The sequence below is a fragment of the Nematolebias whitei genome, chromosome 15 (genome assembly GCF_014905685.2).
Source record: "Nematolebias whitei isolate Nwh7 chromosome 15, NemWhi1, whole genome shotgun sequence".
Taxonomy (NCBI): Eukaryota; Metazoa; Chordata; class Actinopteri; order Cyprinodontiformes; family Rivulidae; genus Nematolebias; species Nematolebias whitei.
In genome coordinates this window covers 10,792,053-10,818,476 of record NC_056512.1, presented here as the reverse complement: position 1 = coordinate 10,818,476, position 26,424 = coordinate 10,792,053, and the positions used below count along the sequence as shown (strand labels likewise).

Sequence of the window (26,424 nt, the reverse complement as noted above, 5' to 3'; positions counted from 1 at the left end):
AATAAACTTTAAACAGGAGAGTGTAACAGCATATGTGCTAAGTTATTCTGTGTGCATGCTGATTCAGTAACGTGTGTGTGTGTTTTAGGTGTGCTTCAAAGAACCAGTGACTGTTACTGTAACATCGGAGCCTCAGCTCCTTCCTGCTCAGCAGCGGAGGAAAGGTTCCAGGAAGAACACGGGCCGTCGCCATGGTAACTACAGTCTTAAAGCTTTAGAATCAGTAAGCATTTTGGGTTGGGATCTAGCATCAGAATTTATGGTAAATGAACTGTACTTGTATATCTCCTTTCTATCTTATCAATACACTCAAGCTCTTTACAACACAATCTGTGTCCTCATTTACCGCCACACAGCACTGTACAAGAATATTCTTGTACACAGATTTGTACAAAAATAATCAGAGCTTTATCACATTTGTGCACTGATGAGACACACATCAGAGGCAATGAAGGGTTCAGTGTCTTGTCCAGGGACACTTCAGCATGTGACTGCTGGTGGAATTAAACCCCCAACTCTCCCACTAGAGGACGACTGCTCTGACCTCTCAGTTACAGCCGTCCATGCATTCGAGCAGCACGACTGTTCAAGTTTCATTTTTTAATTTAACTGACAGTTTTGTGGCAGTCTTGACCATAGATCATAAACTTACTGACTGCCACTAAAAACAAGTGAACGGTGAGCAGTAATGTTTTTATCTTTGTGTGTTTGTCTGCCTGTTAGCAAAATATCACATGAACCTGTGGTCTGATTTTAATGGAAGTAACAATCAGATGTGCCTCTACTTCTGATTTAACTTTGGAGTAAATTCACTCCAAGATGGCCAACACAGCTTATCAACTTTAGGAAGCCCCCAAAAGTTTTTAATTCAGACAGTTTTACAAATTATGAGTAAAAATAGGATATGATAGCAGCTGAGACACATCCCTGATCAGATTGTGTGTGAGGATTCTTGACGTAATTGGAGTCAGCTCGGTTTGTCTTTTAGCAAAATATCTCATAACGTATTGGACGTATTTTAGTGAAATTCAGAATATCTTTATTGAATGTACATCGACAACTGCTTAACTTTTCAAAAGCCCATTTCAAGATGGACATTCCAGCTAATCAACCTTAACTAACACTAAATGAACTCAACTGATACTTTTCTCATATTTGACGTTTTTGAGATATTTAAAGAGTGTTTTCAAAGTTTGTTTAAAATGGCTCCTACTTTTTTCCCTTTTCATATTAAAAATATCATGGTTTAAATTTTTGTCATGAAAAGTAGCTGGTGATGAAATCACAATTATCGTTATAATGTTGGTTTTCCAGTATCTATGTTTTGAATTTTATGTTTTAACAATTAAAGCTCTGTTCATCAGTTGCTGCAATAAACATCTTTGTTTCACATTTAATCTGCTGAGCTCAGCTCTTTGTCTCTTTTGCATGATGAGCTGTCAGTCATTCAGTGGCGACTCCCACTGCCCAGCTCCTTCCAGATCCAGGCTGTCTGAAGAGGGCGGAGTTTAACACCACTCTGACTCTAAAGGCAGAGTTTCACTCACTGCAGGTTTGAGCTTTTATTTTCTCTATATAAATGTGTTTCTGTGGATGGTAATCCTGCGACACCTGATCAATTCATGACATCAAAGTAGATAGGTACATACACACATACATACATTTATTTACTTGCTTTACTTACTTTCTTACTTACATACTTTACTTACTTAACTTATTTAATAACTTTACTTACTTACATAATTTACTTACTTACTATTTACTTACTTAACTTACTTATTTTACTTACTTTTTACTTACTTAACTTACTTTATTACTTACTTAGTTTACTTACTTACTTACTTTACTTACTTAACTCAGACAGGTAGCTAAGCTCAAGCCAGTGTTGTCCAGACCCGACCTTGAGAAACTAGTCCACGCCTTTGTCACAACCTGATTGGACTATTGCAATGCACTCTATGCTGGGGTCAGCCAGGCCTCCATCTCACGTCTTCAGCTCGTGCAGAATGCTGCTGCTCGGCTTTTAACCGGAACTCGTAGGTCTGAACATATTACTCCAGTTCTGTCCTCCCTTCACTGGCTCCCTGTTCGTATGAGGATAGTCTTTAAAATTCTTCTGTTGACCTTCAAATGCTTAAAGGGCCTCGCACCCCTTTACCTCTCTGAGCTTCTGGAACCTTACGTTCCCTCTCGGGCCCTGAGATCATCCTATCAGCTGCTTTTGGCTGTTCCAAAAACAAGACTGAAGCTCAGAGGAGATCGGGCTTTTTCAGTCATGGGCCCCAAACTCTGGAACAACCTGCCCCCCAACATGAGGCAGGCCATCTCCCTTCCTCACTTCAAATCTCTGCTTAAAACACATCTGTTCTCGCAGACATTTCACACACTGTAAACTGAGCTAGTATTTTTTTAATCTGTGACCCTGTGTTTTAAATGCTTTTTATTAATTCTTCAGTTATTATTATTAGTGTATTGTATATATATATATATTTTTTTTTCCCTTTAATTTTACTCATTGATTGTTGTTGTTGTTAAGCACTTTTATAACAGGTTCTGTTTTAAATGTGCTCTATAAATAAAGTTGACTTGACTTGACTTAACTTATTTAACTACTTTACTTACTTACTTAACTTATTTAATTACTTTACTTACATACTTACTTTACTTAACTTACTTACTTACTTTTCTTACTTACTTAATTTACATACTTTACTAAGTTACTTAACTTACTTTGCTTACTTACTTTACTTACTTAACTTAACTTACTTACTTAACTTACTTACTTTTCTTACTTACTTACTTTCTTACTTACTTACTTAACTTACTTGCTTACTTTACTTACTTACTTTACTTACTTAACTTATTTAACTACTTTACTTACTTATTTAATTTCACTTCCATTGTTTTGCAGATGACACCCAGCTTACTTCTTATCCACTGCACAAATTCTTCTCTTCCTTCTTCCTCCTGCACTTCCTGCTTAGCTGAAATTAAATCCTGGTTTGCGTCTAACTTCCTTAAATTAAACAGTTATAAAATGTTGGTTACGTACTGTAACCCCAAATTCTATGAGTATAGGCGTAGCCCTTTAAGGCTGTTGCTGATGGGTTTATCCCGATATGCGAAGCATTACACTGAAAAATTGAGTCCACGCCCACCTGCTGTGTGGGCCCCACCTGGTCCGTATAAATTACGTTAAGAGCGGGTAATTGGCTCCCAAATAGCTTTTTCTTCAGCCATTTAGGAGCCAGTGAGGCCCGACGCTTAAAGGGCTACGCCTATACTCATAGAATCTGGGGTTACAGTACGTAACCAATGTTCTATTTCGTATAGGCTTCGCCCTTTAAGGCTGTCGCTGATGGGTTAAGGGCGAAGCAGATGTTGTCCTCACCTCACTGGGTCCATTCGAACACCGTATGAAGCAGAAGCTTGCCCAAAAAACGTCTTGTTACTCAGCTCTCCATGTGCGTAATTACGCATTGCGTAATTATGTGTGCCATGCACAGACGCATGTTGTGTAACTATGCGTTCTGAATGTATGAACGCCCCGGAAAAATTCAACGGGGAGGGAAAAAAGCTGAAAAGAGCCATGAACCAACCGGTTCACGGCTGAACAGTATGAACAGATTAATAATAACAGGAGAGCTGATTATTAATCAAATGAACTGATTGGTAACAATAGTCGTGAACTGATTAGTGACAATAGAACCAAAATAACAATCACAACTTGTGACTGATAACAACATCTCACACTGTAATGCATGCAGACAGATGTGAGTAAAACGGAGTTCCATGAAACAACAATATTCTTTCTGTAAACACTAAGAACAGAATGTGTCATGGGACGAGCCGTCACATCACGTAGATAAAAGCGAATGAATGAGCAGGGTGTTGACCACGCGGCCACAGTGCAAATGTCTTGCATTGTCATACCATTATGCAAGGCAGTCAAAGATGCGATACTCCTGGTCGAGTATGCTTTGAGGTTGACAGGAGGCTCTAAACCTGATGCTCTGTAGGCTTCAGAAATGGCCTAACACAGCCAGTGTGACAGGCGCTGGGTGGATAATGGGCGACTTGCAGATGCATCTCTATAATGCACAAACAAATGTTGAGTTTGACGCATTGCAGCTATGTAACACGTCAACGCCCGCACTGGACAGAGAAGATGGAAAGACGCTACTTCTTCTGATCTGTTTGGGGGGGGGGGGGAGAAAACCCCCTCCAACGATATCGCTCTTGATTTAAAAGAACTTGTGATGTTTTTAGGCATAAAAGCTGGGTTTGGTCTTAGATCAGCTGAGCCGCCGTCAGCCTGAATTCTGAGACATGACGGAGCGACAGACAGGGCAGATAAATCACTCACTCTCTTAGCGGATGTTAAAGCCAGCAGCAGGGCTGTTTTAAGAGACAAGAATTTAAGTGGAACCTGATCCAGAGGCTCAAATGGAGCTTTGATCAGAGCCTGCAGGACCAGCGTTAAATCTCACTGTGGAACAAGTGGGTGTGAAACAGGCCTGCGTCTCTGTACACCTTTTAGAAAACGCTTCATCAGTGGATGATTAAAACTGTTCTGTCTCCGAACCCTTCGTGGCAGGAAGAGATGGCTGCAGCGTACGTTTTAATAGTGCTGATCACCAAATTTCTGTCCATCAGCTGTTGTAGAAAGGACAGCATGCCACCTAGTAGACATGAAGTGGCCTCTACACCCTTCTCTGTACACCAGCGCTGAAAAGCTGTCCGCTTTGATGTGTACAGTGCTGTGGTAAATGCAGCACGTGAAACCTGAATTGTGTGCACTACATCCTGTGGGAGACCCATCTTCTCCAAGCGGATCCGTTCAGCGGCCAGACCACAGGTGCTGGCCTATTTCTGGGTAACACCTGATTGCTCCTCCTGCCTGGAGGAGAGCATCCTCCCTCCACGGCAGTTTCCACAGGCGCCCCGACAGCAGGCGTTGCAGGACTGGGAACCAAGGTGCGTTCACGCGTTCGGGGGCCACCAGGAGAGCTGTCAATCCCTCCTCCTGAACTCGGTTCAGGAACCGTAAAATCAGAGGAGGTGGAGGAAAACGCGTACAGAAGCATTTTGGGCCATGGGCAAACGCATCCACCCCCAGCATTGGTTCGTCTCGCGGGCTCAGAGAAAACCATAATTGACACTGAGCGTTTTCTCGTGTCGCAAATAGGCCCACAGCTACTATTTCAATCTGAGTCAAAATGCTCCGTCGGAGGATGATTAAAGGTTGTTCTGTCTCCGACAAGTTTGAGACAAGAAGAAAAACATGACTGCAGCATACGATAATCGTGCTGAATGCCAGATTTCTGTCCATCGACTGCTGCAGAAAAGGACAGCATGTCGTCCAGTGGACATGAAGTGGCCTCTACGCCTTTTCTGTATACCTTTTACAAAACGTTTCATCAGCGGATGATTAAAACTGTTCTTTCTCGAAATTTTCGTGACAGGAAGAGATGGCCGCAGTGAACGTTTTACTCGAGCTGAACGCCAGATCTCTGTCTATCAGCTACTGCAGAAAGGACGGCACACCACCTAGTGAACATGAAATGGCCTTTACACCTTTCTCTGAACAGCAGCGCTGAAAAAACTGACCACTTGATGTGAACAGCGCTGTGGTGGTTGCAGCACGTGAATCCTGAATCGTACGCACTACATCTTGAGAGAGATCCATCCTCTCAAAAGGATCCGCACAACGGCCAGACCACAGGTGCTGGCCTATTCTGATTAACTCCTGATCACTCTTCCCGCCTGGAGGAGAGCGACTTCCCTCCACGGCAGGTTCCACGAGCGTCCCAATAACGAGTGTCATAGGACTGGGGACCATGATGCGTTCACACACTTGGGACAGAGGAGCTGTCAGTCCCTCCTCCTGAACTCGGTTCGGAAAACCGTGATATCAAAGGGAGTGAGGGAGGTGAAGAAGCATTACGACCACAGGCTGCGAGCAAACACGTCCACCCCTAGCGGTTGATCGTCCCGTGGCTCCATGATAATTATAGTTGACATCAAGCGTTCTCTCGTGTTGCAACAGGTCCACAGCCTCTCGCAGGATTTCTGCCGCATCTGAGCCATAGCTCTGGATGGAAGGTCCCCGGTCCCCGTGCCGCAAAGGACCGTCTTGGGACATCACATCCGTCCCCTGTTCAGAACACAGGAGATGTACCCTACTCCAATGGAGAGCAGATTGGGTGTGCCCCACACAGCATCTGTCTCACAATGTGGCAGATGGGTTGAGTGCATACATCTCCTGCCAGTTATGTATGCAACAGTCACTTGCTGTCTGTGTGAATCAAAAACCCTGATGTGGAAAACGCGTGTCGCTCCTGCCGAGAGCGACGTTACTGGGCTCGTACCGCGGTCTCACGTTTACGTTGACGTGAACGGTGGGCGCTGAGAGCTGCGTGCGCGCTTTCATAACGCAGCTGATACACAGAGGCAAAGTGTTGAATCACATTCAAAAACCCCGTGCGACACTCCAAAAACATTTAAATGAGCTGCTGTGTGGAGAACCACAGCGCCCCCACAGCTCGTTAAATGTGTGTGCCTCTGTGAAGTCTGACTTGTGACGTAGGTCTGCTGACGGAAAAACAGCTGATATCACTCAACCGGTTCATGTGAGTTACACTGCTGCCACTTGTCTGTACAAACTGCTCAGCAGCAGCAGATGTCCAGATAAGGCAGAATTCTCCTCCCTGCTCTGTGCGGGGGCAGCAGAGCGGCTCGGGCGCATTAATAGAATGTTGTTTCTCACAGTTCAAAATGGACAAATCTAGAATAAATCTCATCTTTCCGGTTCGTTGGGACTAGGGAGTGACGAGAGAGAAACCCTGTGTTTTCCTCTCCTTCTGAGACTCTAGAAATTACATTTTAATCAGAATTTCCTGAGCTTCTGCGAGAGGGGACAAGATCTGTTCTAGAAATGACAGAAAACGTCACTAGAGTTCCTCCGCATCAGGGTTTGAGCTGTACTGCAGCGTGAATCCCCTGATGAAAACGGTTCACCTATCCGTCTGGAGCGCGCGCTGATTGCCACTCATTTATAAAGTTGTAGAGCGGGCACGCATTTATGCTGTGAACTCACATGCATGCTGATGTGACCTGGTGCGCGCTGAAGGAGAAAGAAAAAACGCGCGCCCCCGAGCATGCAAATCGTTTGTGCGTTTGCTGATGTTGCGGGACGCGGCTCATCTGTGCTGTGCTCACGTTGTGTGCCGCTGCTCCATGTAAACGCTCAGGGAGCGGGATGCACGTATGAGCCGACGTGCACTGAAGAGTCGTGTGTGCGCGCCCTCATTCATGCGACGTCTTAAGCGAGGATTGCCGCGGGAGCGCGCGTTTGACTCTGGTGCGGTCAGGAAGCAGCGCGCGGCATCGGTGGGGCGAGGTTACCACTGGGCTCGTTCTGCAGAACACGTTCATTCTTGGCTGCGAATCACGTGAGCTTTTGAGTGATTCCACGAGCTGCAGTATTAATTCAGAAAACCTTCTTCGAGGATGAAGGAGCGGAGCCGCTGTGAGGCTTGTGAAAACTGTTGACGCTGTGGGAGCGCGCGTTTGACACCACTGCGGTGAAAACGCGTGTCGCTCCTGCCGAGAGCGACGTTACTGGGCTCGTACCGCGGTCTCACGTTTACGTTGACGTGAACGGTGGGCGCTGAGAGCTGCGTGCGCGCTTTCATAACGCAGCACCTTATAGGTGAAGGCTGCTCGTGCCGCAGGAGCGCGTGTTGGCACCGCCGGCAGTGAATGAAACAACCTTAAAAGGCTCATTCATGATGAGTGTGTGTGATGGGGCCGCTGTCAGATCATCCATGCTGACAGCCTGGCTAAAAGACACTTCATCATAAAATGATGTTTATTTCCACATCGTATCATCTACACACATCCAGCAAAACAACACCTGGTTATCTTCCCCTGAGCTCCGTGGTTTGTAGTCCTAGAAGGCCCCCTGTTGGCGGAGTCCGGTAAAAGTTGAACTTCCGGATGCCGGGGACGTCTGATGGGAGTGACTGGCGTAGCACAGCTGGGGAGGTGTTGTGCAGCCGTGGAGCATCTTGAAATGATCTCTCGCTGATGAAGGCCCTCCAACAAAAAGCTTCTGCAGCTCCCCTGAGAGGAAGGTGGAATGACGAGCCAGGAGAACCTCTGGGACCTTGTTCTCCGGCTGCGATGCGGGACGGCAGACAGCAAAAGAGGCGCACCGGTTTGGGATGACGTCAGCTGCCCTGCGGATGGAGCGTACTGCAGGGGCCGATAGCGACGTTACCAAACAGCCGCGGAGCGAGCCGAAGGTCAGAGGGCCCACCGTCTCTTCCCGCCTCTGAACGTGTATGCCAACAGTGTAACGTGTTGTTCGCTGCGGCCGTCCTTAACGCATGCTGGTGAGCTCAGTTGGAGAGCGTTGTCACCGTCGGGGTTACGCTAACCGGAGGCACGGGACACTGGTTTACCTGGACATCTTGCTCCGATGAAGCCTCCGTCAGGCTCGGCTCCAGGGGGCACTGAGGGAATTTCCGCTCGGTGAACCCTTGCTCTAGAGATGGGCGTGGACTGTGGAGACCGGCCTCCCAATCTACCAGGAAAGCCGGCTGTGGCCTCGCCCGTAGGACGTCCTGTTGGAAAATCCGAGGCCAGATGGATCAGGACGGTGAGCCGAAATGGAGCCTAGAAAGAAAAAAAAAACTTCCCGCCAGATCATCCGAACTGGCAGGAAAGGCGCGGGACGTAAAAAAGGGTCCCTTCATGCCAGCAGCTCCTGGATTATGCCGGGAATTCCCAGAGGGTGCCGTCAGCCGGGAGCAATGTGATCGCTGATGCGAAACAAGGTGGGATGAGGTGAGCATTCGCTCAACCCCCCTCCACCAACACTATGCTCTCCATGAGGGAATGAGCAGCGGGGGGGCTGCAGCTGACGTGTCCTGTCCCGGATGAACCATCTGATTCGCTCTGAGGGTCGGCGATAAGAGGAAAATTACAAGATGGCGTTGTCCAGCGTGTAGCGACCTGTCACTGAGAAATACTCCTCAGCGCTTACCTTGAAACAAGACTGCTCGTCAGCTTCTCCTCGGGGAGGAGAGCTCACCGGGACGACCGGAGGTCGACGTGACTGGCAAGCATTCTTAACAAAGGTTGGTCATCTACACAACTTTCCTTCTTCGTTCTTCTGACAGTGCTATTAGCTCGCTGAAGAAAAAATGGGAGCCGATTACCCGCTCTTAACGTAATTTATACGGACCGGGTCGTGCCCACACAGCAGGTGGGCGTGGACTCAATTTTTCAGCGCAATGCTTCGCATATCGGGATAAACCCATCAGTGACAGCCTTAAAGGGCGAAGCCTATACGAAGTAGAACAGAGTTTCTACTCATTGGCACTAAAGTCACCATATCTCAAGTCAACAGTTTTTCTCTCACCATTGACACCTCCATGGTTTTTCCCTCCTCTCACGTTAAGTGTCTGGGTGTCATTCTTGACAGCACTTTCTCTTTTCACTCTCACATCAATACTATTACCCGGTCTGCATACTTTCACCTTCGAAACATCAACTGTCTCCGTCCATCCCTCTCCCCGCACTCTGCTTCCAACCTGGTCCATAGCTTGGTCATTTCTCAAATTGATTACTGCAACTCTTCTATTTGGTCTGCCGCAAAAAATTAGACCATAAGCTTAAAATGGTTCAAAATTCAGCTGCCTGCATCGTTACCAAAACCCCTTCATTTCACTACATCACCCAGTTTTATAGCAACTTCACTGGCTTCTAGTCACTTTCCGAATTCAATTTAAAATCCTGTTGTACACATTCAAGGCCATCCATAACCTCGCTCCTCCCTATCTATCCGATCTCCTGCACATTATCACCCATTCACCTTCCCTTCGTTCTTCCTCTTCCATCTACCTCAATGTGCCTCTTGTCCGTCTCAGCACCATGGGACACAGAGCCTTTTCTCGCTCTGCTCCCCAACTCTGGAATGCTGTTCCCCCAGACATCCATAATATTGACTCTCTTCAGACCTTCAAATCACAATTCAAAACGTTGGTTACATACTGTAACCCCAGATTCTATGAGTATAGGCATAGCCCTTTAAGGCCCTTGCTAGTGGGTTTTATCCCATCATGCAAAGCATCGCACTGAAAAGTTTAGTCCACACCCACCTATTGTGTGGGCCCCACCCGGTCCGTATAAATTACGTTAAGAGTGGGTAATCGGCTCCCAAATAGCTTTTTCTTCAGCCATTTAGGAGCCATTGAGGCTCGGCGCTTAAAGAGCTACGCCTATACTTATAGAATCTGGGGTTACAGTACGTAACCAATGTTCTATTTCATATAGGCTTCGCCCTTTAAGGCCCTCTCTAGTGGGTTAAAAGGCAAAGCATGATGTAGTCCTCGCCTCACTGGGTCCATTCGAACACCATAAGAAGCGCCCGCTTACCCAAAAAAACGTCTTGTCACTCAGCTCTCCGTGTTCGTAAATGCGCGTTGCGTAATTACGCGAACCATGCACAGACGTGCGCTGCGTAGTTACACGTTCTGAGTGCATGAACGCCACGGAAAAGTTTTCAACAGGAAAGAGAAGAGGCTGTAATAAGGCTGTGAACCAGGCAGATCCACTGCTCTTCAATATGAAAAGATTAATAATAAGTGAACTGATTATTAATCAAATGAACTGATTGGTAACTATAGTCATGAACTGATTAGTGACAATAGAACAAGAAGAACAGTCACAACCTGTGACTGATAACAACATCTCACACTGTAAATGCATGCATTCAGATGTGAGTTTAAACGAGATTCCATGGAACAACAATATTCATTCTGTTAAGGCACTAAGGACAGAATGCGTCATGGAACGAGCTGACACATCACGTAAATAAAAGCGAATAAATGAACAGTGTGTTGACCATGCGGCCGCAGTGCAAATATCCTGCATTGTCATAGCATTATGCAAAGCAGTCAAAGATGCAATACCCCTGGTCGAGTGCGCCCTGAGGTTATGAGGAGGCTCTAAATCTGATGCTCTGTAGGCTTCAGAAATGGCCTCACACAGCCAGTGCGACAGGCGCTGGGTGGATAATGGGCGACCTGCATATGCATCTCTATAATGCAAAACAAATATTGAGTCTGACGCAGTGCGGCCGTGCGTGCTATGTAACACGTCAATGCACACACAGGGCAGAGAAGATAGAAAGATGCTTCTTCTTCTGATTTGTGGGGGGAGGGAAAAATCCCTCCAATGATATTGCTCTTGATTTAAAAGAGCTTGTGATGTTTTTAGGCATAAACGCTGGATTAGGCCTCAGATCAGCTGAGCTGCCGTCAGCCTGAATTCTGAGGCATGACGGAGCGACAAAGAGGGCAGATAAATCGCTCACCCTCTTAGCGGATGTTAAAGCCAACAGCAGGGCTGTTTTAAGGGCAAAAATTTAATCGGAACCTGATTCAGTGGCATAAATGGAGCTTTGATCAGGGCTTGCAGAACCAGCGTTAAATCCCACTGTGGAGCAAGTGGGCGTGATACAGGCCTGCGTCTCTGTACACCTTTTAAAAAACGCTTCATCAGCGGATGATTAAAAGCTGTTCTGTCCCCGAAACCTTTGTGACAGGAAGAGATGGCTGCAACGTACGTTTTAATCGTGCTGAACGCCAGATTTCTGTCCATCAGCTGCTGCAGAAAGGACAGCACGCCACCTAGTGGAAATGAAGTGACCTCTACACCTTTCTCCGTACACCAGCGCTGAAAAGCTGTCCACTTTGATGTGTACAGCGCTGTGGTGGAGGCAGCACGTGAATCCTCGATCGTGCGCACTACATCTTGGGAGAGACCCATCCCCTCCAAACGGGTCAGTTCAACGGCCAGACCCAAAGGTGCTGGCCTATTTCTGGGTAGCTCCTGATCGCTCCTCCCTCCTGGAGGAGAGCATCCTCCCTCCACGGCAGTTTCCACGGGCGCCCCAATAGCAGGCGTCGTAGAATTGAGAACCATGGAGCGTTCACGTGCTCGGGAGCCACCAGGAGGACTGTCAATCCCTCCTCCTGAACTCGGTTCAGAATCCGTAATATCAGAGGGAGTGGTGGGAATGCGTAAACAAGCATTTTGGGCCATGGACTGTGAGCAATCGTGTCCACCCCTAGCGGTGGTTCGTCCCGCAGGCTCAGTGAGAACCATAGTTGGCACTGAGCATTCTCTTGTGTTGCAAACAGGTCCACAGCTGCTTTTCCATATTTCTGCCACGTCTGAACCATTAGGTCGGGATGGAGGCTCCAGTCCCCATGACACGGACTGCCCCTGGACATCACATCCGCCCCTCTGTTCAGAACACCGGGGATGTACACAGCTCTGATGGAGAGCAGATTTTGGTGTGCCCAACACAGCAACCGTCTCGCAATGTGTAACATTTGGGCTGAGCACACACCCCCTTGCTGGTTTATGTATGTTGCAGTAACCTTGTTGTCTGTGTGAATCAGAACATGTTGATTCCGCAGCACAGAGGCAAAGTGTTGAATCACATTCAGAACTGTGACATTCCAGAACATTTATATGAGCTGTTGTGTGAGGTGGCCACAGCGCCCCTACAGCTCGGGATAGGCATGTCCCCCCCAACCTGACAGGGACGCGTCTGTGAACACTGAGACGTGTGACATAGATCTGCTGACAGGGACTCCCTCCGACAAAACAAGGGGGTTTCCCCAGTGTCGGAGGTCTGTTCTCACGGAGGGGGGCACAGCAATCCGCCTCTTCTGCCTCACCGGATCCACACGCAGAGGAGTGAACCATCTCTGAAGGCGTCGCATGTGGAGTAAGCCCAGCAGAACCACAGTGTGAGCTGACGACATAATTCCTAATAGCTTCATGACGGAAATGGCTGTCACCACTCTGCCAGGCCTTACAAGGCGGAGCTGGTCTTTTAGAGTTTCGATTCTCGTCTGTGATAAACGAACCCTCATGGTGATCGAGTTTAGCTCCACTCCCAGATAAACGATCGTCTGGGCCGGGAGAATCGAGCTTTTTTCCCAATTTATGGTGTAGCCCAGATTTAACAGGTGTGACGTCAGCACCTGGGTCTGCGCTGCTGCCTTCTGTCTGGAACGGGTCAGCAGCAGCAGCAGATCGTCCAGGTAAAACATAATTCTCATCCCTGCTTTTAGTAACGGTTGCAGAGCCGTCTCCACACACTTTGAGAACGTACGAGGTGTGAGGGAATAACCGAACGACAGCCTGTTGTACTGATACTGAATCCCTTGAAAGGAGAAGCGCAGGAACTTTCTGTGCTTTGGGATGATCCGGATGTGAAAGTAGGCGTCTTTCAGATCGATGGAGATAAACCAATCGTTTCGATGAATGTTGTCTAACAGCTGTCGGGTTGTCAACATGTGAAACTGTCTCTCCATGATCGCCTTGTTGAAAATCGACAAATCCAAAATGGGTCTCATCCCTCCGGTCCGTTTTGGGACCAGGAAGTAACGTGAGTAAAACCCTGTGTTTTTCTCTCCGTCGGGAACCATGGAAATTACATCTTTTACCAGAAGTTCCTGGACTTCTGCGTGAAGGGACGAGATCTGGTCTGGGGATGACAGAACCGTCTCTAAAATTCCTCCGAACGGGGGTGTTGAGCTGCGAACTGCAGCGTATAACCCCTGCTGATAAGACGGCTCATCCATCTTTCTAGAGAGCACGTCCGCTGCCACTCCACGTAACGTTCGGGGAGTGGGCACGCATTTTTGTGATGCGTCATGTTTCTTACGGACGTCAGCCAGGTTACAGCCTCCACCGCCGTCATGTGTCGCGGAGGTGTGCTCCGAGTGACCCAAGGGGAGGCTTTCTCGAAAGGGCTCTGAGCGAGCGTCTGTGCCGCGCTTCTGTGCCGCGCTCAGGCTGCGGGCTTACATTCATGCTGATGTGAGCCGGCGTGCACTGAGAGGTGTGCACGCCCTCATCAACACTGCGCCGTTTGGGTGATAGCTGCCGGTGCCGCGAGAGCGCACATTTGACACCGCTGCGGTGAGAGAAAGCAACGCGCAGCCCAGGCTGAGAGCAAGGTTTTCCACTGGACTCGGTCTGCTGAAAACATTCACTTTTGGCTGCTGTGTCACATGAGCATTTTGTGTGTTCCTTTGAGCTGCAGTGATTTTTAAACACATGTTTTGAGGACACCGGCTCGTTTTGTGTGGCGGATGTGTGAGGAGAAACCGCTGTGAGATCATTTGAACTGACAGACAGGCTGAAATCAGACACTTTAATCTTTGAATGATGTTTGTGTTTTATTTCAAAACTCATGTCATCATTTTGCACCCCCCCCCCCCCCCCCCCCCACAAGGAGTCATTTCTTGAATCTTCTCCCCCGTGAGCCCTACGGTTTGTTGTCCCAGGGCGATGCCTGTTGGTTGTCTCTGGGGAAACGCCGCACCGTTGGTTGCTGGGATGAGAAGGGCTGTTCTCTGAAGGGAGGGGCTGGAGGTGGAGCGGAGCGGGAGGACACTGCTGCAGTTGTGGAACGTATCTGTTGCTGCTTTTGGCCACGACAATCCTTCCAGCGGGCCGGGGGGCGGGATGAGGCGTGCGGCTTGATTAGATGGCGCACAGTCTCTGACACCTCCTCCGACTTTTTCGACTTTTCCAGCATGGCCTTGAAATTGGTCCCCAACAGTGCTTCTGTTGTGATGGGGCCGTCCATCAGGTCCTTCTGCAGTTTCTCCGGCAGGGAGGGGGAGTGACGGAGCCAGGCGGACCTCTGGATCATCGTCATCCAGGCTGCGATGCGAGACAGGCAGACAGCAGAGGAGGCGCACAGGTTGAGGATGACGTCAGACGCCTTGCAGAGGGAGCTCTTCGTCTCCTCAGGCAGGTCTGTGTCCTCCAGCCTCTTTGAAACGCTGTACGCCAACAGCGCCACGTTATTGTTTGCTGCGGCCATCTGGAACGCACACTGGTGAGCTCGATTGGAGAGCGATGTCACCGTCTGGTCATGCTTCCCCAGATGAACAGGACGTTGGTCCAACCTGGACAACTTCGCTCCAAAAGCTTCCGCCAGGCTTGGCTCCGGGGGGTACCGAGGGAAAGTTCCGCTTGGTAAACCCCTCCACTCTGGTGATGGGAGCGAATGTGGAGACGGGCGCTTTCAATTTACCAGGTCCGGCTGCAGCCTCGTTCCAGTAGGACGTCACTGCTGGGAAACAAAGCCAGATGGGATCAGGACGACAAGCCGGGGTGGATCCAAACCTTCCCGCTAGATCATCCAATCTGGGCAAGGAAAAGAGAGGGACGGAAAGTCCCTTCGTGTCAGCTGCCTCCCAGATTATGCCGGGCAGCTCCGAAAGGAGGATACCGACAGCAGCGTTGTGGCTGCTGAGGCGTAAAGGCCCGGGGGGGTGGAGCATCTGCTTGGCCCCCCTCGTTCCGACACTATGCTCTCCGGGAGAGAGTGAGCAGCGGGGCTGCTGCTGACGCCGCCTGTCCCGGAGGAACCATCTGATTCGCTCCGAGAGCAGGCATCAAAAAAGTCGATGGGATCGTCCAGCGAACAGTCCCCTGCCACGGAAAGGCATTCCTCGACGTTAGCCTTGAACAAGGCTGCTCGCCTCTGCCTCTCCTCTGGGGGGAGGAGGTCACAAAGGTGGCAGGAGGAGGCAAGGGCGGCATGGCGGGGACCCAGGCATCCTTCGCAGGTGTCGTGCCGGTCGAAGCTCAGCAAGTAGCCGGTCTTGCCGGACGGACACAGGCGAATGGTGTTGGTGCTGGACATCTCGTTGCTTGAAGGTCAGTGCTAATTGCTAGTTGAAGAAAAATGGGTGCCGATTACCCGCTCTTAACGTAATTTATACTGACCGGTTGGGGCCCACACAACAGGTGGGCGTGGACTAAACTTTTCAGTGCGATGCTTTGCATGACGAGATAAAACCCTCTAGCGAGGGCCTTAAAGGGCGAAGCCTATACGAAATAGGACTCATCTGTTCAAATTAGCCTCTTCACTTTAATTTTTTTATATTTTGTTCTTGGTTTGGTGTTTTTAAAGCCATTTTGCATTGTTTTATTTTGTGTTTTTAATGTTGTGGTGTCCTTGGGTGTCTTGAAAGGCGCTAACAAATAAAATGCATTATTATTATTATTAATTTCTTAACTTACTTACTTTATTTACTTACTTACTTTACTTAATTACTTACTTTACTTACTTTACATACTTAACTTATTTAACTACTGTACTTACTTAACTTATTTAATTACTTTTGTAGGGGAACACCTCATCTAAAAAAAAAAAAAAAAACAGTCCACCTCATCTCAAACAAACATCATTCCTGTGTTTTATGTTTGAAACTGTTAAAATAAGATTCATCTATTCCCTTGGGAACAAACAGACATTGTTTTACAGGTGTTCAACTCAGCTCACAAACTTCTAAGTTGATACTAATGTAAATGTAATTTTTTTTTTTAAACTGTAACTGTGTTAACTTCACTGCCAGTATGAAATCATTTCCCATGAAACGGACAGATCGCTTTAATGAGAGCTTTTGGTTCAACTGACCTCGAAGTTTTCGGAACATCCGAACTCGCTACGTTGATAACTTCACCCTTGTAGTGATCCAACCTCCTCTTGAAGTCCTCCACAGTTTGCTTGTGAAACCCCCAGGATGAACAGTGGACTGCTGGTTCATCGTTCTGGATCCTGGACACAAAATCATCTCTTTAAGAGAACTTTCAATTGACTCAAATCATTTAATCATAAGTCATTTAATCAGACATTCTAATCAATGTGTTATGATTCATGAATGAATAAGAGGAAAATCAGCAATTTCATTGCTGTCTCTTTTTCTCTGTGATTATGCTACAACATTTTTAAGTGAGTAATGATTTTTAAATCTCATTTAGACGTCTTATAAGAAATGTGTAAGTGAATGTCTCTCAGAAGTTCAAGGACGGGACAATGTCTTCTGTGTCTGGAGTGTTGATTCTCTGTGCAGACGAAATATTCAGTAATCAGAAAACACTGGCGTCCATCCTCTGCTATTTTCTTTCACTAACCCCAAAACAATTCTCAGTAACCTTGGAGCAGGAGTGTAAAACGCTTTGCTTTGAGAGGTTACAGAGAGTTCTGCTGAGAAGGAAGACGAGTGTGACTTTGCAAGGGTGAAGTCCACGGTGGTCATTTTCTGAAAGATGACACATGTCTGGAGTGTTGGTTCAGGTCATCACGCCAAAGACCTATTCAACATCTCAGGAGTTCAGCACGTTTGCTGAAATTCCACTTAACTTAATCCTATCTTTCGGGGGAGTTTATTTTGGAAGCTGGGTCAGGCAGCCTCGTGGTCCCAAGTTGATGAGAAGCGGATATAAATCCCTGGAGATAAAAAGACTCAGCCTTGCTGGACGTCAGGAGAAGGCCTCTCTGAAACCCCACCAAGGTAAAGAGTCGACGCTCGGGTACCATCTAGCTGAAATCACCGGGAAACGTGCTATCTGGTTTCAAACAAGATAACTCCCCATCTTTTCTTTATTATCTTAGTTAACCCTAAGTATCCACTTTTCCTTCTTAAAGTTTACTCCATCTCTATATTTCCCTGCCAGTTGTTAGGATTTGTGGTCGGAGCGAACCCAGAGTGCAGAACAGGGACTCAACTCGGCAGATATACAAAAATAGGCTTTTAATGATAAATGAAAAGTACAAAATAAACAAGCTGACGGGGCAGCAAAACTTACATAAACAAGGAGGGAGGCACGGGGAACTCAGGAGACACGGGGAACTCGAGGAACCAGGAAGACAAGGAGAGACTCAGGAGACCCAAGGAAGCGTACCCAACGAAGGACGACCCGACAAAGGACAAGACAGAATAGGATGACTTAAATACCGGGAGAAGACGAGACATGATGACAAACAGCTGGGACGAGACACAGGTGGCAACAATGGAAACTAATGAGGGAGCACGAGGGAAACAGACACACCGGGCCACAGAAAAGTAACATCCTTACACCAGTAAAGATAAGCTAAAAGCCTGCAGACATTAATTTAAGATCTAAGGATATGTCTGTTGTTTCAAGCTGCAAGTGAGGAATCATGGCCGTATGATTTCCCATTGTAAAGCTCATTAATTAAGCTGTGTTATTGTAATCAATTATGCCAATCAATATGTAAAATGTGTGATGTGTTTAAATCGTTTTGATAAATAAAAGACCGCACTGTTGTTGGTGGGTCAGAAATTTAAACACGTCTTTGTCCACATTTAATCTTCTAGGCACGATATTACTTAGTCCAGAAAAATGAAAGAATCCGTTTAAATTAAGTATAATATTATGTACTTGAATTAGTCCAGATATTATAAAATGTAAGAGAGCACCCCTGAGCTAAATCCATCTCTCGGTGTCTCTCATTACACCTTTATCAAAAAGGAGTATTCCTCCCAGAACTCGTTCCCATGAAGATAACACATTAAATAACCCTTTGTTTAAGGACATTCCTTTCTAGGAGATGGACAGATGGACAGCGACACCTTCTGGTAGAACATTGCATGTTATTAATTCAAAGATGTAATTTCTGTTTATCATATACCTGAATGGTTCCCCTATTCAAAAACGGGGACCGTAGAGTGTGTTCCAACTAGGGCATTAACAGAGTACTCGAGTAATCTACACATCGATTGCTAGGACATCTATCGAGGTTAAAAATGTTACGTTGGGTATCCGTAGTGACGTCATATTATGTGACCACCGTATGGCCATAGGGGGCGGTGTTGCACTGTTGCAGGTCACAGAGTATGGTGTAACACCGGGTTCAATCCACCGAACCAGAACAAGTTTCGGTTTAAGTTTCGTTTTTGACGTGCTGCACGTTCCTTCACGTTTGCAGTTTAATAATAATAACTAATAGTTTAGTTTTTCCTGTGACTTATTTGCAGTATAATAAATGGTAGGAGCATAATATACGCTCCCAATGTTTTGTTGGTCTTTTTTTGTAAATAATTACCTTTTTTTTTGCAGTTTTATTTATTTATTTATTTTTGTATCTTGAGATCTATGACGTCATCAAATACTCGAGTTCTACTCGGGTTTTATTATGTTAATGTCGAGTTTAAAAATTATATACTCATTCAACCCCTAGTTCCAACTACAGGGGAATCACACTCTTGAGCCTCCCTGGTAAGGTCTACTCGGGGGTTCTGGAGAGGAGGGTCCGTCGGATAGTCCAACCTCTGATTCAGGAGGAGCAGTGCGGTTTTCATCCTGGTCATGGAACACTGGACCAGCTCTACACTCTCAGCAGGGTCCTGGAGGGTGCGTGGGAGTTTGCCCGACCGGTCTACATGTACTTTGTGGACTTGGAGAAGGTGTTGGACCGCGTCCCTCAGGGAACCCTGTGGGGGGTACTCTGGGAGTATGGGGTACCAGGCCCTTTGATACGGGCTGTTAGGTCCCTGTATGACCGGTGTCAGAGCCTGGTCCGCATCGCCGGCAATAAGTCGGGCTTGTTCCCGTTGAGAGTTGGACTCCGCCAAGGTTGCCCTTTGTCACTGATTCTGTTCATAATTTTTCATGGACAGAACTTCTAGGTGCAGCCAAGGTGTTGAGGGGATCTGTTTTGGTGGCCTTAGGATTGCGTCTCTGCTTTTTGCAGATGATGTGGTCTTATTGGCTTCATCAGATCGTGATCTACAGCTTTCGCTGGAGCGGTTCGCAGCCGAATGCGACGCGGCCGGGATGAGGATCAGTTCCTCCAAATCCGAGGCCATGGTCTTGAGCCGGAAAAGGGTAGAGTGCCCTCTCCAGGTCAGGGAGGAGGTCCTGCCCCAAGTGGAGGAGTTCAAGTATCTTGGGGTCTTGTTCACGAATGAGGGAAAAATGGAGCGTGAGATCGATAGGCGGATAGGTGCAGCGTCAGCTGTGAAGCAGGCGCTGTACAGGTCTGTCGTGGTGAAGAGAGAGCTGAGTCAAAAGGTGAAGCTCTCAATTTACCGATTGATCTACGTTCCTACCCTCATCTATGGTCACGAGCTTTGGGTTGTGACCGAAAGAGTGAGATCTTGGATCCAAGCGGCCAAAATGAGTTTTCTCCGCAGGGTGTCTGGGCTCTCCCTTAGAGACAGGGTGAGAAGCTCGATCATCCGGGAGGGACTCAGAGTAGAGCCGCTGCTTCTCCACGTCGAGAGGAGCCAGTTGAGGTGGCTTGGGCATCTGTTTAGGATGCCTTCTGGACGCCTCCCTGGTGAGGTGTTCCGGACACGTCCCACCGGAAGGAGGCCTAGAGGATGACCCAGGACACGCTGGAGGGACTATGTTTCTCGGCTGGTCTGGGAATTTCAGGATTCCCCTTGAAGAGCTGGCCCAAGTGGCTGGGGAGAGGGAAGTCTGGGCCTCCCTACTTAGGCTGCTACCCCCGTGACCCGACCCCGGTTAAGCGGAAGAAAATGGATGGATGAATGGATAATTGATTTATTGTTTATTGCAACAGGCCTAGTTGCACCACCGTGCTTGGCGCTATATAAATAAACTGAATTGAATTGAATTGTTTTACAGCAGCAGGAAGCTTGGCAGCCTGTCAAAATAAAATGTTAAAATAAAATGAAAAATACATAAATTAGCTGCTCCTGTGTACAAGTGGAGTCCAAAGCATGTGGAAAAAAATAGCGGCTTATACTCTGGCAATTTTGGTACTTACTTTATTTACTTTACTTGACTTACTTACTTTACTTGACTTACTTATTTTACTTACTTTATTTACTTACTTTAGTTATTTATTTTACTTACTTACTTTAGTTACTTACGTACCTATTTAATCTATCAGTCAGTCCCATGTGGGAAATTCGAGGCATCCAGTAACATTTTCTAATTGTACATAAAAAATACATATGAAATAGTCAAAGAAGCAAAATACACAAATAAAAAAAAGACAAATCTGCACATGCACAAGGTGGTAGTCAAGTCAGATTTATTTATAGAGCACATTTAAAATAGAAACTGTTACCAAAGTGCTTAACAAAAAGATCACAGCATCAAATAAAAGTAACAAGAAATAATTACAGCACATGGAATAAAAACACAAAACATCCATCCATCCATTTTCTTCCGCTTATCCGGGGTTGGGTCGCGGGGTAGCATCTTAAGTAGGGAGGCCCAGCCACTTGGGCCAGCTCCTTCGGGGAAATCCCGAGGCGTTCCCAGGCCAGCTGAGAAACATAGTCCCTCCAACGTGTCTAGGGTCTTCCTCTTGGCCTCCTCCCAGTGGGATGTATCCAGAACACCTCACCAGGGAGGGGTCCAGGAGACATCCTAACCAGATGCCTGAGCCACCTCAACTGGCTCCTCTCGACGTGGAGAAGCAGCGGCTCTATTCTGAGTCCCTCCCGGATGATCGAGCTTCTCAGCCCATCTCTAAGGGAGAGCTCAGACACCCTGCGGAGAAAATTCATTTTGGCCGATTGTATCCGAGATCTCGTTCTTTCGGTCACAACCCAAAGCTCATGACCATAGATGAGGGTATGAACATAGATCGATCGGTAAATTGAGAGCTTCGCCTTTTGACTCAGCTCTCTCTTCACCACGACAGACCTGTACAGTGCCCGCTTCACTGCAGACACTGCACCTATCCGCCTATCGATCTCACGCTCCATTTTTCCCTCATTCGTGAACAAGACCCCAAGATACTTGAACTCCTCCACTTGGGGCAGGATCTCCTCCCTGACCCAGAGAGGGTCCTTTTCCGGCTCAAGACCATGGCCTCGGATTTGGAGGAACTGATCTTCATCCCGGCTGTGTCGCACTCGGCTACGAACCGCTCCAGCGAAAGCTGCAGATCACGATCTGATGAAGCCAACAGGACGATATCATCTGCAAAAAACAGAAGCAATCCTAAGGCCACCAAAACGGATCCCCTCAACACCTTGGCTGCGCCTAGAAATTTTGTCTAAAAAAGTTATGAACAGAATCAGTGACAAAGGGTAACCTTGGCGGAGTCCAAATCTCACCGGGAACAGGCCCGACTTACTGCCAGTAATGCGGACCAGGCTCTGACACCAGTCATACAGGGACCTAACAGCCCGTATCAAAGGGCCTGGTACCCCATACTCCCAGAGTACCCCCCACAGGGTTCCCCGAGCGACGCGGTCGAACGCCTTCTCCAAGTCCACAAAGCACATGTAGACCGGTTGGGCAAACTCCCATGCACCCTCCAGGATCCTGTTGAGAGTGTAGAGCTGGTCCAGTGTTCCATGACCAGGATGAAAACCGCACTGCTCCTCCTGAATCCGAGGTTCGACTATCCGACGGACCCTCCTTTCCAGAACCCCCGAATAGACCTTACCAGAGAGGCTTAAGAGCGTGATCCCCCTGTAGTTGGAACACTCTCTAATGTCCCCCTTTTTGAATAGGGGGACAACCACCCCGGTCTGCCAATCCAGGGAAACTTCCCTCGATGTCCACGCAATATTGCAGAGTCACGTAAGCCAACACAACCCTACAACATCCAGAGCCTTAAGGAACTCTGGGCGAATCTCATCCACCCCCGGGGCCCTGCCACCGAGGAGTTTTGTAACCACCTCGGTGACCTCAGCACCAGAGATTAGAGGGCCCAACCCAGCGTCCCCAGGTGCTGCTTCCTCGGTGAAAGACGTGCCGGTGGGATTGAGGAGGTCTTCAAAGTATTCTGCCCACCGACCCACGACATCCGGAGTTGAGGTCAGCAGCACACCACCCCCAATATAAACAGTGTTGGTGGTGTACCGCTTTCCCCCCTGAGACACCGGATGGTGGACCAGAATCGCCTCGAAGCCGTGCGGAAGTCATTCTCCATGGCCTCTCCGAACTCCCCCCATGCCCGAGTATTTGCCTCAGCGACCACCCGAGTCGCATGTCGTTTGGACTGCCGGTACCCAACAGCTGCTTCCGGGGTCCCACAGGCCAAAAAGGCCCAATAGGACTCCTTCTTCAGCCTGACAGCATTCCTTACTGCCAGTGTCCACCACTGGGTTCAAGGGTTGCCACCGCGACAGGCACCGACAACCTTGCGGCCACAGCTCCGGTAAGCTGCCTCGACAATAGAGGCACGGAACATGGCCCACTCGGACTCATTGTCCCCTACCTCCCCAGGAACATGTTCAAAGTTCTCCTGTAGGTGGGAGTTAAAGCTCCGTCTCACAGGAGACTCTGCCAGATGTGCCCAGCAAACCCTTACAATATGTTTGGGCCTGCCAGGTCTGACCGGCATCCTCCCCTACCATCGGAGTCAACTCACCACCAGGTAGTGGTCAGTAGACTGCTCCGCCCCTCTCTTCACCCGAGTGTCCAAGACATGTGGCCACAGATCAAATGAGACGATGACAAAGTCGATCATTGAATTGCGGCCTAAGGTGTCCTGGTGCCAAGAGCACTTATGGACACCCTTATGCTTGAACATGGTGTTTGTTATGGACAATCCATGGCGAGCACAGAAGTCCAACAACAGAACACCACTCGGGTTCAGATCAGGGGGGCCGTTCCTCCCAACCACACCCCTCCAGGTCTCACTGTCATTGCCAATGTGAGCATTGAAGTCCCCCAGCAGAACAAGGGAGTCCCCAGGAGGTGCACTTTCCAGTACCCCCTCCAAGGACTCCAGAAAGGGTGGATAATCTGAGCTGCCATTTGGTGTATAAGCACAAACGACAGTCAGAACCCGTTCCCCCACATGTAGGCAGAGGGAGGCCACCCTCTCATTCACCGGGGTGAACCCCAACACACAGGCACCAAGATGGGGGGGCAATAAGTATGCCCACTCCTTCTCGGCGCCTCTCACCAGGGGCAACTCCAGAGTGGAAGAGTGTCCAACCCCTCTCAAGGAAACTGGTTCCAGAGCCATGCGTAAAGGTGAGTCTGACTATTTCTAACCGGAACCTCTTAACCTCACACACCAGTTCAGGCTCCTTCCCCAACAGTGAGGTGACATTCCACGTCCCAATAGCCAGCTTCTGTAGCCGAGGATCAGACCGCCAGGGTCCCCGACCTCAGCCACCACCCATCCCACATTGCACCGACCCCTTTGGCCCCTCCCACAGGTGGTGAGCCCATGGGAAGGGGGACCCACGTCTCCTCTTCGGGCTGTGCCCGGCCGAGCTCCATGGGCAAAAGCCCGGCCACCAGGCGCCCACCTGCGTGCCCCACCTCCTGGCCTGGCTCCAGAGTGGGGCCCAGGTGACCCACGTCCAGGCGAGGGAACATCGAGTCCATTTATTTTGCTCATCATTGGGGTGTTTGGGCTAATCTTTGTCTGGTCCCTCACCTAGGACCTGTCTGCCTTGGGTGACCCTACTAGGGGCGTGAAGCCCCTGACAGCATAGTTCCTAGGATCATTGGGACACTCAAACCCCTCCACCATGGTAAGGTGGCAGCCCAGGGAGATGAAAAAAAACAATATTAGAATAATTGGTAGGGAGTATGTACTACATTTTAAATCATAAATATCACTATATTTTCTGTTTTCCTTAAATCATGCCATCCTCTAAGAACACGAACCTTCCATTTATAATGGTGGCATTTTACTGGTCAACTTTGTTCAATTGAGCTCTTCTGCTGCTTGGATCTGTCTAATCCCTGGGATGATGAGTGTCATTAGCCTCTGCTGTCACTTGTAGAACAGTTGTGTAACGTGCAGCACCTCTTGGGTCTGTGTTTACCTGTTCACCTTTTCTTCAGGGGGCAGAGTTCAACTCCCAGAAAGCTCTTCAGGAGACACTTCAAAAGTCAGAGAGGACCAAAAACTTGATCAATGCCCGAGCTGCAGAAGGTAAGCTGCTTCTCAGTTAACTCATTTGTCTCTTCCTGCCCGCTGAACCTGATTATCAATCACGAGGTGCATCTGATCAGCAGAAGACGACAGAAGCAGTTGCAGTAGAGCAGTGATGAACAAATAAAACTTTAAATATGGAAACTTTTCAGATAGTTGAATCTGGTCGTTTTGAAAAGTGTTTTAGGCTTTAAATTATATGTTTAATGACGAGCTTTGAAATTAACTTAAACTATAGTTATTAACCCTAATGAGCTGGCTGTAGCAGCTGCTGCTGCTCAGCTGGTTCTAATGAATATTTCAGGAAACATCTGTTGGATGTACATCTACAACTGGTTAACCTTTGACCTCAAATTGAGCGTCACAGCTAAGAAACCTTACAAAACAAAATTTAGCTACAAGTTTTGAGCTAAACTGTGATGCAGTGGTAGCTGAGAGTCATTCCTAACACATACGCATTCACACGTTTGACCGGAACAACTTTAACTTTAGTCAACCGTATGAAGGCGGGCAGGCCTGAAGTTTGTTGTTAGTTTTAGGGAAATTCCTCAGCCCAAACTGGTTTTGATGTGAAGTTGAAGTGATGTTTGTTTCCTGCAGTGGTGAACGTCTCTCGCTCCCAGCTGCTCTTCAACTCGCTGGTCAGCGTCAGTGTGCCGGACGATCAGCTGATCAGCCAGGTGCTGCAGGACAGGCTGCTGCTGGCCCCGCCTCGCTGCCATGACCCTGAGCCAGTAGAGGGCCCCTCCCTGCTCTTCTTCACGACCTCTGACCTTATCAGACAGAAGCCCCTTCCACAAGAGGAGGAACCAGGCACCCAGAAACCTTTGCCTATGCCACGCCCTGCCTACTTCACCTTTGACCTGTTCAAGCGACGGAGGTGCTGGGAGGCCACGCCCTGACACACATTGGACAGATTATTGTCGTGCCTGGGCTTTTTTATTTTAATTTTAGTCTTCTACAAATATGGATTTATGTGTCTAATAAGAAGTTTGTTGTAAATAAAGTTAGTTGAAAATACAGACCAATAAAACTTTTTTACAGCTTAAATAAAAAGTGCAAACTATGGTAGTTATTCTGTTGGCTGAGGGCAGCTAGCTGAAGGAAACTTCTTGAATTTGACTGACTCCCAACACTTATTGAAGACACTGATGAAGTCATTTGTCTGTCAGTAAAATATCTCAGCCCACAGAATGGATTTTAATTCAACTTTAGGTCATCATTGTTTACTTAAAGTTCTGTTCTGGAGCTGCTTTGTTGCATCTGAACTAAACCTGTGCAGGGTACAATAAAACTAAAGTAAATGGTAAATGGACTGTACTTTTAGCACCTTTCTGTCTGGTCAATACACTCAAAGCTCTTTACAACACAATCTGTGCCTCATTCATGCAGCACTCTACTAGATCTGCACAAAGATTAATCAGTGCTTTATCACACTCATACAACTAAGACTATCAAGTTATTCTGGAGCAAAATGTGCTGCTCAGTGTCAGTTGCATGTCATGTGTCCTCCAACAGAATGACCCACAACAAACGGCTAAAACACCCAACAATGGCTCAGAACCAAAGATTGGAGTGTTCTGAAGTAGTCCTCTGAGCCCTGATCTAAATCCTGTTGAACATCTGGAGAAGGAATCCTTCAAACCTGAGACTACTGGAGCAGTTTGATCACA

General features: G+C 47.8%; 1 protein-coding gene across 1 annotated transcript in view; it reads left to right on the top strand.

Moving 5' to 3' along the window:
* ppp1r35 (protein phosphatase 1, regulatory subunit 35) overlaps window positions 1-25,653 on the top strand; it is a 59,230-nt gene extending 33,577 nt beyond the window's left edge. Inside the window, exons 2-5 of the mRNA XM_037689375.1 lie at window positions 89-194; window positions 1,437-1,552; window positions 24,661-24,751; window positions 25,352-25,653. Coding sequence (XP_037545303.1) covers window positions 89-194; window positions 1,437-1,552; window positions 24,661-24,751; window positions 25,352-25,653 — 615 coding nt within the window. The remainder of the gene's footprint in view (window positions 1-88; window positions 195-1,436; window positions 1,553-24,660; window positions 24,752-25,351) is intronic.
* Window positions 25,654-26,424: the final 771 nt, after the last annotated feature.